Raw genomic sequence first — 13786 nt, forward strand, 5'->3', positions numbered from 1 at the left:
CCTCCCACACTTTCGTGCGCCTCACGCGCTACCTCCCACATTTCTTTGCGTGTGAGGGAGAGCTCCCTCACTACCTCCCACACTTTCGTGCGCCTCACGCGCTACCTCCCACACCTCACACGCTACCTCCCACACCTCACACGCTACCTCATAATAATAATAAGGCTGCAGAGAACAGTGCACTACTGCACACTTATACTATTGAGGGTTTAAAGATATTATTTTAATAGTCAGTCGTGAACTAAAGTGGGCCGGTCTAAGGCATGAAACTCCAGGGCTGAAAAGGAGTCCCACTCCGGCCCTGATTACGTTAACTCATGACAATTTCTGTAAGCTTTTAACAAAGCGAGTCAAAACCGGTACAGAGTGGACCTCCGCAACCCACTTCGGCTTTTTGTGTCACACACGCGCGTAGTTTTCCCTTTCCCAGCTTAACAAGCGATAGCGACGCTGTTAAATTAAATTTAGCGACAAACGAATTGCTTTCTTGTCATTCGATATGTAAAGACAGACCGCAAAGGGCGAGGCGCGAGCAGAAGCACATGTTATCTTTACCGGCGGCGCCGCGGCGGAGGATCACGGAGCCGTCGTCTACGCTGTCACTGAGGCAAAGACAAGAAGCACATTCACTTCACAGTCGGTACGGCAGGTAACGCGTCGATAAATTAAAACGAAACAGCGTTTCCAAGGACTGGTGTCTTATATGTATGCTTGTTCCTCTCTTTTAAAATGAAACAATAATTTAAGTGTTTGAATATGAACTTGAAAACATAAACGTATTTGTCACCAAGACGGAGGCTGCGTGGAAGTGACTATCTGTTAACAAACATGTATATGTGTTATATGAATTTAGATGTGTTATTGAGTCGTATTTAGTTACTATTTTATATTAATTTCATAATATTTTTGGGTTGTCTCCTGTGATTTCAAATGTATATTGACCAACCCTCTGATCTGTGGCTGATACTGTATCAGAGATGTTATGTTTTTAGCAGAGATCAGATGTGATGTTGTTTTCCAATTCTTTTTTTTTAGAGTGTGCAGAGTTTTTATGTCCATCCATTGATGAGGCTAGCAAGACCTTCAAACAACTTCAGCCAGTAAGTATAACATTTAATAATTCCTATTTAAAATATATTTAGAATGTCTTAATTATCTGCTAAATTTTAGTTCTGCTGTACTTTATTCTTTATAGTCAGATCAGATCATCATATTTGTCAGTCTGTGTGGTTTGCAGCCTTTGTTGTTGGCACAACAGTTAAAGGAGTGTAACACCAAAGTCTTATGCAAACTGTAAACAGGCTATTGCATTTTTGGAAAAAAAATCTCACACGTGGTGGTAATGCGGCCAGGGATGCAAATGAAACCCTTATAATTTTTATAAAATATATAATTCACTTGGCCCACATGGTTTTCTGAATACTTCAATCTGATCATTCAGTTCAGACCACTAAAAGTGTTTTCCTCTTTTGTAGATTGCAACAAATGTGGTGGAATTTCTTCTCTGGACAGAATCCTCGAAACCCTTTCCTTTCGTCCTGGCCATGGGAAACATGCAGCAGACCTCTCAATCTTTTTTCTCAATCAGTCTCTCTGAATACGGAAGTGACTTAAACTGCAATTCGGCCAAGATGGCGACGGCACGCACCGCCTACTTTAAGCTTCAAAAATGCTCTTCACAAACCAATGGGTGACATCACAGACACTACTTGCATATTTTTTACAGTCTCTGGTTTAAAGGCATTTTAAGTGCTTAAAAAAAATAAATACCCCAGGCAATGTGCTTCTATGGGAATTCCTGTAGTCTGTCATTTTTCAAATGGATGAATCCCCTGCTGTTCGATTCCTTTGTACATCTTTGTTCGCGACGAGTAACTTTAATAAATGAAGTATTTTTAGTCAAATACATTCCATTCTGTGAAACTTAAAACATTTGTTCTTTAAAAAAACTTTACACATCTATGAATGATTTTACTTTTAATTTAACAATTACATTGTTTCTTTTTTACACTGCTGTAGTTTTGTTTATGTACATTTCAGTATTTCATATACTGTAAAATTACAAATTCTGTCTTAAATTCAAACGAATTGATTCAACCTGTTACATTGTTACTTCAATGTGCATAATTTATGATATTTTATAAATATATTTATACTTGGGTCAGTAAGCAGTCCTTTAAATGATTTTGCAACTTACAACTGTAAAAATGTAAGAGTTTGTAGTTATTTTGCAATCAAATAAACATTTATTTGCTGTTAACAATGGTCTTGATTTACAATAAAGCACATGATAAAGATAACCCAGCAAGAATAACCCAAAACCCAGAATATTAATCCCATAAATGGTTAAAATGACTACATGTTGGGTTTTCTCAACAACCCAACCTGCTGGGTTAAAATGTGTTACCCAACGTGTTGGGTTACTTTAACCCAGCATGTGTTCTGTCCAATATTTACCCAGCGCTGGGTTGCCAATTGGGTTGTTTTTAACCCAACCATTTTTAGAGTGTATACTGTAAAATTACAAATTCTGTCTTAAATTCAAACGAATTGATTCAACCTGTTACATTGTTACTTCAATGTGCATAATTTATGATATTTTATAAATATATTTATACTTGGGTCAGTAAGCAGTCCTTTAAATGATTTTGCAACTTACAACTGTAAAAATGTAAGAGTTTGTAGTTATTTTGCAATCAAATAAACATTTATTTGCTGTTAACAATGGTCTTGATTTACAATAAAGCACATGATAAAGATAACCCAGCAAGAATAACCCAAAACCCAGAATATTAATCCCATAAATGGTTAAAATGACTACATGTTGGGTTTCTCAACAACCCAACCTGCTGGGTTAAAATGTGTTACCCAACGTGTTGGGTTACTTTAACCCAGCATGTGTTCTGTCCAATATTTACCCAGCGCTGGGTTGCCAATTGGGTTGTTTTTAACCCAACCATTTTTAGAGTGTAGCACCTGAGGATCATTGTTATTATTTATGGTTGCTGCTTGAGTTAATTGGCAGGTGTACATAATGATTGTAATCAAACCCAATAATTACAGTAACAGGTTTAAAAGCTGATGAACCAGATATATACTAACCACTGACTGAACCATTAAACTGATTTCAAGTGAACAGAAAGGGAAATGGTTCTGCGTCTATATTGACAACCTAGATCTTTAGATATTCCAGTTTAGTCAGACAAACTCCTTGCATGATCCGCAAAGTATCAAAATGTAAAGAGCACCTATTTCATTGCTAAAAAAAAAACAAAAAAATTTGTGTATTTGGTTTAATACAATGTGTTCGCGTGGTTTATGGTTAAAAAACGCATTATTTTCCACATACCCTACATTTTTATAGCTCCACATTTCCCTCTCTTCCTGAAATGCACGGATTTGAAAAGCTTGGTGTCCCTGATTAACCAACCAATCTGTACATTGTGATTGGCCTGAATACCTCTGATGTCAGCTGGAAATGTGACGCTCCTTACCATGTTTGAAAGATTTGCTTACAATGCAATGCTAACAGGACTTAACTTACAGGCTGTGAGTTATGTGATAATCCGGCGTCATCCGGCCCAGGAAGTAAACCGTTGCCTACAATCCGTGTGTTTGTTGTAGTCCAAGAAAAGTGATTTACGTTGGAGATGATAACTCGCGTCAACGTTTACTTTGGGGTTTGTACCTTTTGCATATCGTTAACATGTACTAATACACACTTACACACCAAAGGAAATGTAAAATCGTGAATTGGATAATTGGTGCTATATAAGAAAAATAAGAGGGATCATACAAATAGCAGTTTGTGTGTGATTTTTTTTTCCATTAACTGATGCGTAAGAAGGCAACATGGTGCATAACGAGCCAGGGGTATGTAAACTTTAAGGGGCGATTTCACGCACAGGGATTAGACTAGTCCTAGATTAAAATAAATATAAGGGCTGTCCAAACTGAAAACAATGTGCACTGACATATTTTAAAATACACCAGTGCCTTTGTTTTGCCTCAAAATGCACGCCAGTAATGTTTTTAGTAAAGCATGTTTGTTAAAACTAGTTATACTTAATAATTAAACTAAGGCTTAGTCCTGGCTTAAACTAATCCCGGTCCGGGAAACCGCCCCTAAATCAGGGTGATCATTGTAAATTGTTGTTTTTGGCCGCTGGGAAACATTAAAATATAATATTTAGCTTTTAAAATACGATTTTTAAAAATGTAAATTTTCACCAATTACCAAAATTTTATTTTGTTCAACCCAAAATATATTTTTTACCTACCAATTATTTTGTTTGCTTACATTTTTGCTGTGCTACTTTTTAAATAAATCGTACAGGGGTCTTTTATCTTTTTTTAATGGTTAATATAATTTAATTTAATTTAATGTAACGAGGTAATGCGTTAATGCAAATATTTTATGTTACACTGACTGGATTTAGTTTAAAAATAATAAATGAAAGATGTTATTATGAAAGGTCTTTTACACAGAGGAGGAAGTCGCGTCACAACCGGAAGTAGATATTATGCTAAGATGGCGGCGCTGATGGGTGAGTGAACGAGTTTATTCCTAGACGGTTTTGAATATCATGGCAATGCAGCATTACCGTTTTAACATAATATTTAGACGTGTTGCATTAAATGTAACTCTACTGTAATGTATCTGTTGTTGTGAAGTGAATCCTGACGTGCTGTGAGAGACTTTACTCACTGACCTTGTTACTCAACATGAATGATCTGAGACTGAGTGTCAAATAAAAACAAACACCTGACAATATTCCAGTATTAAACTAGATAAAAGATACACGTGACAACTGCTTTAACTTTCCAGATGCAGAAATGACATTTATGTAGTCAGTGCACGACGGTTTCTGTACATTTCTGTTTCAAAGTTGATGCAGAGAGAAGTGCATATATTATTAGGTGCAACCGAATAATTGTTCTGTTTTTATTATTTGTAGATATTTGTTTATGCAGTTTTCTTGTAGTTCACAGACAGTGTTACACAAAAGTTTAATATGCTTCTTCTGAACTAAAAACGTTTTAGATCTAGTATAATCGATTATAACATTTGTGTCATGATTTCAGTTTCACGCCTTCCCGCCCTTGGCTCTTTTAATATAAGGTAAGTGTTGATTTAAATTTGAGGCATTTTTACAAATGCTAATCACACTTAAACACGTAAATATACTACTAAATATTTTCTGGTAAACATGCCATAGAAATGTGTACATTAGTATTTATACTAATATTTGTATTGCTACATGTCAGCTGTGAATGTAATCATTTGTTACTGTATTGTTTTTATATGCAATAATCAAGTTTATATGTTTGTAATGCAGAGCCATTTCATCATTTGCTGCTCATAAAAAAGTTCCAGTGACAGACAGAAAGGATGAAAGCTCAACAAGGTGTGAAGTAGATGAATTTATTATGCGGTAGATGACAAACTTTACAAAATAAATCTAGGAATTAATTAATTGTTTATGCAAAGAGTCAATATTTGCAGTGTTGACCCATTTTTCTGATTTGCCCTGGCATTCTGTTATGGAGGACCACAAGAGTCATGCAATAAATAAATGTAATAAATAACTTATAATAAAGAAAAGAATAAAGAGAACCATTGTTTTCATTTCCCAATGTTAAACTGAAATGCCCTTTTAAATGCCTAATTTAAACCTGTATTTGTAGTTCAATTTATAAATCCAGTTATTTATTTCTCTATTTAAATTGCTTTTTGAAATACATATTGAAATTCCATTATTTAAATAAGAATTTGTAAATGCCATTTAAAATGATGAACTTATTGAGTGTTTTATGTTGTTTTTGTAAATTGTTATATTAATTTGAACTATTTATTAATGAATTTATATTTTATTTCTACATTATTTTTATCTCACTTTTTATTACCTAATAAAATGTTACATAATTATTTTTTTGTAACTTTGTTTATTTATTTATAGATTAATTAATGAGTTTTAAAAACAAATGTATTAATTGCTATTTTTATTGTCCAGGTAGTTATTAAATATTGAAGTTCTTTATTACATTTTGCATGACTCTTGTGGTCCTCCATATGCTGTTAATCATCTTCTGTGCTACATAATGACTGATGGCAGCCCATTCATGCATAATCAGTGCTTGAAGTTTGTCAGAATGTGTGTGTTTTTGTTGTCTCTTTGCATAAACCTAATGTAACTGTCAATAAAAGCCTTTGACACTTATGAAATTGCTTGTGTTTATACTTCAGTCTGGTCCCGTTCAGAGAGAAAAGCACAGCGTTAGCACCGAAACCAGCCTCATCGCTCAGCAGCAAAGGGGAATACATCATCACCAAGTTGGATGATCTGGTCAACTGGGCACGCAGAGTATGTATTTCTTTAGATATCTTAAATATTAAAATGGGTAAAGACAAAAAATTAATTAATGTTTCACAAAATATATGTCGTTTGTTAGAGCTCCTTGTGGCCCATGACTTTTGGCCTGGCTTGTTGTGCTGTGGAGATGATGCACATGGCTGCCCCTCGCTATGACATGGATCGATTTGGTGTTGTGTTCAGAGCCAGCCCTAGACAGGCTGATGTCATGATCGTCGCAGGAACGTTAACCAATAAAATGGCCCCTGCCTTACGAAAGGTATTTACGCACCATAGCAATTTGAATAAACAACTATTATGTGTGTTACTTTCAGCTAACATACCTTTTATTATATATAATTATTTATGTTATTTTTAGATACTAAATGTAGTTTCCTGTTTAAATCTGTTGTGTAATAAGACTGCTCTGTTTGATGGCAGGTGTATGATCAGATGCCACAGCCCAGATACGACAACTCCATGGGAAGGTAAGAAACGCAGAGAAATATGCTGATAAGGACTTCGCTTCACAAAAGCTTTGGATTTGAAAGACTGAATACTTTAAAGGGTCAAATTCATTGTGTCATTTTTTGGAAGATTAAAACTAATTTGTTTGTTTTTTATTTCTGGAAGTTGTGCTAATGGTGGTGGCTACTATCATTACTCTTATTCTGTGGTGCGGGGTTGTGATCGTATTGTTCCAGTTGACATCTACGTCCCAGGTGAGGAAAATTGTACCTCTTTTAGATATTGCATTTGTCAGATCCTTTATCCGAAGATACTTCCAGTACATTCAAGCTATACATTTTATTAGTATGTGTTTTCTCTGGGATCAAACCCATGACCTTTGTGCTGCCAATTCATTGCTCCTCCAGTTGAGCTACATAAATGCTATTGCACAGAATGTTTTATAAAACCGTAGATTAATGTATGCATGTGTCTGTTCACCAGGCTGCCCTCCCACCGCCGAGGCTTTGCTTTATGGGACACTGCAGTTACAGAGGAAGATTAAACGAGAACGGAAAATGAGAATTTGGTATCGCAAATGAGAAGAGATTGTGGATGTGTAACTGTTCTGTAAAAAATGTTTATTTAATATTGGTCATTTGTTGTGATCGGAAAAACTATTTCTCAGGAGCTTCTCTGAACTCAGCCCAAGCTCCTCCTCTTTGTAGCAACAATAAAAGACTTTCTGCTTTAATGCCGAGTCAATCCAGTTCATATTTATTCAGGGCTATTGTCAGTAAGATGTTATTATCCTCAATGCTAAAAAACTTATGGGTGATTATATAATTGCAGGTACATTTGGTGTCCAAAGTCTTTTGTTTTTTATTATTTTAACAATAAGATGTTACAGGCTATAGCAATATAAAATTTTCTGTAAAGACAAAGTGTGTTAAAAAGTAAAAATCATTAATTATTTTTGTCCAAATTAGTGTACCAGGGCAAAGTAACAGATAGTATGTACCAGAACTGGCAGTCTTACACAGAGAGAAACACACACACATTACTGTCAAGTTCAACACTGTTACTTTACCTTGGTAATAGAGTTTGAGAGCTATATAAGATACTTTTACAGAATATATATATATATTGTCCGAGAAGGTGCAAAGACAGCCAAAGTCCAGATAACATCGGACAGATCTGTTGGTAGCAGATCTGAACCAAAGGCTCTTCTTCCCTTCTGAGATTGCCACAACAAACCTCAGACCAGACCTTGTGCTCTGGTCCCCCTCACTCCATATCGTGTACATCATAGAGCTTACCGTTCCCTGGGAGGCTGCCGTAGAGGAGGCATTTGAACGCAAGAAAGAGTATAAAGTACACCGAGTTGGCAGCTGATGCTGAACAACGTGGATGGAAAGCCAAGGTTTGCCCAGTCGAAGTCGGTCGCAGAGGCTTTGTGGGCAAGTCAACCATCAGGCTGCTTAAGGAATTGGGAGTGCGTGGCCAAATCCTACGCCAAGCCATTAAAACCCTTTCAGGTGCAGCAGAAGAAGCAAGTCGGTGGCTTTGGATGAAAAGGGGAGACTCCAGCTGGGCGCCGAATAACACCTGTTGCACGTAAGGGGTAAAAGCAGAGGGGGGCACACCTGGGACGCCAGGTGGTGCCGATGAGCCCTCTGGAGGTGTCGTGGGCCTATCATCGAAACACCAGAGAAGGAGGGTGCCCACCTGATGACCCCAATGAAGCAAAACCCCAGTCGCAGCGCATTCAGCCACCACCACAGCAGGGAAATTACTGATGGAGGAATTGTCACCACTTATACCTCAGGTCTTATATTTAGGGGATTGTTTCATCTAGTCCTAAAACATAACTAAATGAAAATACTGTAATATATGAAGAGTTTCATTGCAAAACGAGATAAATCCGAGATAAATTTACAATTTTGTCAAAATATGTTAATTATTATGTTATCATGTTATTATTTTGTTTTATGGTGCTACTTTGCTGGATTTTTTTGTAGTTATGATGGTTTAAATCCGCACTAAACAAATCAACTGCAGTTGAATTGAAATTAATTGGAATGCACAACCAAAAAACGAGATTTCTGAAAAATTAAAAAAAAACGGTGGTTATCTCGTTTTGCAACGAAACTCTTCACTTATTTTATATATTTTTTCTGTTTGAAGCATGATAGAAATTAAGCTGAAATATCTGATTGATTGTTTTTAAAAGTTGTTTGGACAGAGTTAAAGTATCTGAGATCTAACGTTAGTTCTAGTGCTGGGCAAAGGTTAATCGCGATTAATCGCATACAAAATAAAAGTGATTTTTGGCATAATATATGAGTATGTGCTGTGTGTAATTATTATGTATAAATAAATACACACACATTCATGTATGTATTTAAGAAACATTTACATGTTTATATATATTATTTATATTTTTATATATTCTATATTAAAAATAAATTAAAAACAATTATATATAAGTAAAACAATTCTGAAATGAATATATGAATGTGTGTGTGGTTAAATATACACAATTATTAGACACAGTACACGCACATATATTATGCAAAAAAATCACTTTTATTTTGTATGCGATTAATCGCGATTAATCTTTGCCCAGCACTAGTTAGTTCAAAATACCGAATGGAAAACATTGTTATGGTAGTGCCTAGTTCGGTATTTTACACCCTTTTTACACTGTTTCAGATTGTTTATGGTGAAATAGAACGGTTTTTAATGAAATTTCGGGTGTTTGTTGTTTCACCTCCCACCTCTACAATGGGTGTATTAGGTGCACTGGAACAATCCTTCCTAAAATGCATTAAACTTTCGTTTACAAAGTTGTCAGGGGTGTTCACTGATATGCTCACACAAAAATCGCTGCAAAAGATGCTTTGCAACCGGTGTTTTAGCATTCGTTGTTAACTTGTGGACCTATTTTTCCAAACGCCTCACACCCGTATATTCTTCCGCCGAGAGCTTTAATATAGACACTCCAGCCCAGTTGGTGGCGCTAATCCGCCATTGCCAATTGAGTTGGACAAAACTACGATAAAACCTGTTGGAAAGCATCTTTTACAGCGATTTTGGTAACACTTTATTTTACGACCCGCAAAGTACCGCGTAATTAAACCGAATTTACAGCGTACCTATTTGTAACAACAGAGTACCTCTACAGTACGTACATGTAGGTATAAGGGAACAGTATTTTAAGTTTGGGGTAATAAGGGGGTAAGAATATATGGGAAATTATTCTCTAAGTATTTCATAACTACAGGGTACCTATTGTAATATTACGTGGTATGTATGACTTACGTCTATGGTCTATGTGTAATATGTTTTTATTCATATATGCTACTTACCTGATTAAGTGTATTGTTAAGCCTACAGTTGATGTCTAAGCCACGTCGGCAAATAAAATATAACACACAATAAAAAATAATAGCAACTTGTACCTCTTTGATCTGTATATGTATACAGGAGTTACCAGGTAACTCTTATATTTGCGGGCTGTAAATTAAAGTGGGTCTTATTCCCCACTTGTTCTGTGTATTTACCGGGTAACTCTCATATTTGCGGGCTGTAAACTAAAGTGGTGCTTTGTTCACCTCTTGTTATAAATGTTATAGGGTAAATACCATAAACATACAGAATAATATTATTTTTATTTTAAAACACCTTATTTCAAAACATCTTTAAAACACTATAATTAAGCCAACACTTAATGTTTATTATCACATAACTTTTATTTCAAATAAAAAGTCATGACAATTATTCGTTGTTTTTGCGGCTGGCTTCCTCTGTTGGTGTTCTTGTCCACTCGGATGTTGAGTTGATGTCGTCTCACAAATGCTGTTCTGCATTACATATAAAAAACATAAATTAAAGCCTTCAGTAAATGTTTCTTCACTGTGACTTGACAAAAACTGAGTTTTCTGAGCCAGTTATAAAGTTTAGGCTAATTTATGTGCTAGCTAGCTGCTACTGTTAAACTGTCTTGAAAAACATTGTTTGAAATGCGTGAGTCATGTATCAGCATGCGGATCCTGCTCACATCACTCGAAGCCGTAATCCACATGGTAGAAAGTTTTTAAAACCTCTTAAAGAAATATCACCTCAGGATCGCGTTCCAGCAAACCTCCCGCATACGGCCGCGCGCTCTACACCTGCGCAGTAGCCTACGCATGTAGTCGTCTTTTTCTTTAGCGGGAGCTGATATCTGCTGTTGTTTCATTCTGGTTTGCCATTGCATAAATTATATTTGGCTAAAATACTTGTGTTTACACATGTTGCAAAGTTTTATTCTACCAATGATAACACCTATTAAAAATAAACAAATAGCGTGCTGCTTTGTGGTCGTGTCATTTGAAATAAAAGTAAATAAATTGCAAAGCACCACTTCAAATATGTCCGCAAATGTAAGAGTTTCCTGATAAATAGGGAATAAGTTGCTATTTTTATTGTACTTACCTTAAAAAAAAGATAACCACATTAAATCAGTTGGACTTTTGTTATTAAAAGCAAGTAATATAGGCTACTAAAATAAAAGTGATGTGCTGTTATATTTATTTGTCGATGTGGCTCGTAGACATCGACTATATCAACATTCAGTAGTCAATATGAAAAATTCACAATAAATTAAATAAAGAAATAAAACATAATTTCCCCACAGACTTGACTAGTCATACATACCACGTAATATTACAATAGGTACCCTGTAGTTATAAAATACTTAGAGTATAAATCATTTATAATTCTTCATATTCTTACCTCCTTATTACCCCAAACTTAAAATAATATTCCCTTATACCTACAAGTACGTACTGTAGAGGTACCCTGTTGTTACAAATAGGTACGCTGTAAATTCGGTTTAAATACCCGGTACTTTGCGGGTCGTAAAATAAAGTGTTACCGCGATTTTTTGTGTGAGCATATCAGTGAACACCCCTGACCACTCGGTGAGTTTCACGTCTTTGTAAACGAAAGTTTAATGCATTTTAGGAAGGATTGTTCCTGTGCACCTACAGCCATTATATGTGAAGTACTCACAAAAGTGCTATTACGCCATACAATATAGTTCCTCTTTTAAATCCGCTCAGAAAAGCGCTAAGCTTTATTTTGTATCACCAAACTTTTTTGTATAACTACTCGTCTTAAATAGGAAAAACGTTGATGTGTTTGGTCACTTCTAACTTTATCTCTAAATGGTACCATTGAATGAATGGGGCTAAGCTAAATGCTATCGAAGTGTAGCAGCGCGCTCAAGCGCTTACGTGCACGCACTGAGATGATAGAGGGATGTATCAACAATTCTTAGTTAAGGTAATAACATATTTCAACATTGAAAACGAGTAGACTATTCCTTTAAGCCTCACCATTGGTTGAATTTGATATACACATTCAGACACACTTACCCCTGAAGGCGTCCCTAAAGTGTCACCGCAGTGACGCAGCGTGAGTTCCCTCGAAAGATAACTGTAACAATGTATCTTAAAAAGGTAACATGATGTAACTTTGCTCTCACTTGAAATGTGTCCCCACATTTAGACCTTAAAGGGAAACTTCACCCATTTGCATTAAGCTTTGTACCGTTAGAACCCCAGTCATGTTTTTGAATGGTCGTGCACCATTCCCTCAGTTTCCCCTGAGAGGGGAGAAATACTGATTTCAGTGAGGCACTTCCTTCTTTCAATGATGCAAAAATCGTCATTTTGCGTCATTGAAAGAAGGAAATCCTGTATCTCTTTTGTGTGTTAAAGACTACAGACACTCATTCATATTTTTTCAATGGGGGGGGCTTTGGGTGGGACCAACTCACGCTCCAAACAAATTAAAGATATGTGGGGGGTACTTACTAAAATATACTAACACAGACCAAAAAAACACGACCAGCCGCCATCTTTATGCTAAGCTAAGCTAAACAGAAGTTGTGGAGCGAGCCAGAATTCATGTTACAATAACAGTGGAAGTTAATCAATATTACATGGAAGAGGGTGATTTTACAAGCGTGATGCTCTAATCCGCTGTACATTGCACCTTTATGAGCCACAATACTGCAAAGAGCTGAGGCAGATGTAGGAACAGAAGCCAGAGGAGAAGCCGGAGCCTGGGCGTCGGCTGGGTAGAGGAGCCCGGTGAAGACGCAGCAACCATCGGCCTCTGCTGCGTAGAGAAGCTTGGACAGACTACTGCCTGTATTCTCGCTGTGTGCTTGCTTTATTACATTTCTGCATCAGATAAGGATATGGACGTTTGTTTGGTGAAGGTTTCTATGCAAGAGAGGAACTTTGCGCGCGTTTGGAACGTTTATTTCACGGACATGTTTCGGTTTACGAGCAGACGCGCTGCGGATAAGTGTCACGGCCGGGGCGGACCCAAGATAGCTGGCAGGCCGCGCCCCTCTCTGATTTCCACCTCGAGGGGGTTCCCGGGACCACCCCAATGACCAGACAGAGGAGTATACTACGATTAAAATGTATCTTTATTAAATATTAAAAAGAAGGGGAAAAAGGGGAAGGGCAGTTTAAAACAGTCTTCTTTCCGCCTCCAGGGCGAGTTGGACCAAGAGACGGGGGCCAGGAGTCTCCTTCTATGTTGTTCTTGAACTCGTGGTGCCCTCCGCTTCCTCCTGGAGGCAAAACAGGGAAAACACAATTAATGCTGGTCCAGCACTGAGTCGCAACTTATCTGACCGTTGTTTCTCTCTCTCTCGCCCTCAGGTCACTCCGTCTCAACTTCACTGGACGCGGAGTATCCCCCACGAGGCGTGGCTGCAAACACAGGTAGGTTACTCACAACACTTAGGCCTTTGGTTCACTCCTCCAGGCAGCGGACCCTCACTACAACGGCCGCACACTGTACGCCTTCACCCGTCGGCCAACGCTTCGTGGATGTCGTGGGGACTGCAAGGTCGGGCGCAGCAGAGCCGAACGCTTCCCAAGCTCCCCCTCCTTGTCGCTGACAGGGGATCTTCTACT

General features: G+C 37.2%; 1 protein-coding gene and 1 long non-coding RNA gene across 3 annotated transcripts; both read left to right on the plus strand.

Annotated features, from left to right (window-relative positions):
* Window positions 1–392: 392 nt before the first annotated feature.
* LOC141369451 (uncharacterized) lies at window positions 393–1904 on the plus strand. 2 transcript variants are annotated; one of them, XR_012373155.1, is made up of 3 exons: window positions 393–640; window positions 1036–1100; window positions 1476–1904. It is a non-coding gene; the product is annotated as an uncharacterized lncRNA (long non-coding RNA). The 2 variants fall into 2 exon arrangements; XR_012373154.1 differs by lacking the exon at window positions 393–640 and having other exon boundaries at window positions 685–1100.
* A 2586-nt stretch (window positions 1905–4490) lies between these two features.
* LOC129427128 (NADH-quinone oxidoreductase subunit B) lies at window positions 4491–7554 on the plus strand. The gene is made up of 8 exons (XM_055183389.2): window positions 4491–4547; window positions 5086–5122; window positions 5340–5408; window positions 6248–6365; window positions 6454–6633; window positions 6795–6841; window positions 6987–7075; window positions 7305–7554. Exons 1-8 carry the CDS (start codon window positions 4532–4534, stop codon window positions 7400–7402), a joined length of 654 nt encoding a protein of 217 aa, XP_055039364.2. The 5' UTR covers window positions 4491–4531; the 3' UTR covers window positions 7403–7554.
* Window positions 7555–13786: the final 6232 nt, after the last annotated feature.

This window comes from Misgurnus anguillicaudatus, chromosome 14 (genome assembly GCF_027580225.2).
Source record: "Misgurnus anguillicaudatus chromosome 14, ASM2758022v2, whole genome shotgun sequence".
NCBI classification, from domain to species: Eukaryota; Metazoa; Chordata; class Actinopteri; order Cypriniformes; family Cobitidae; genus Misgurnus; species Misgurnus anguillicaudatus.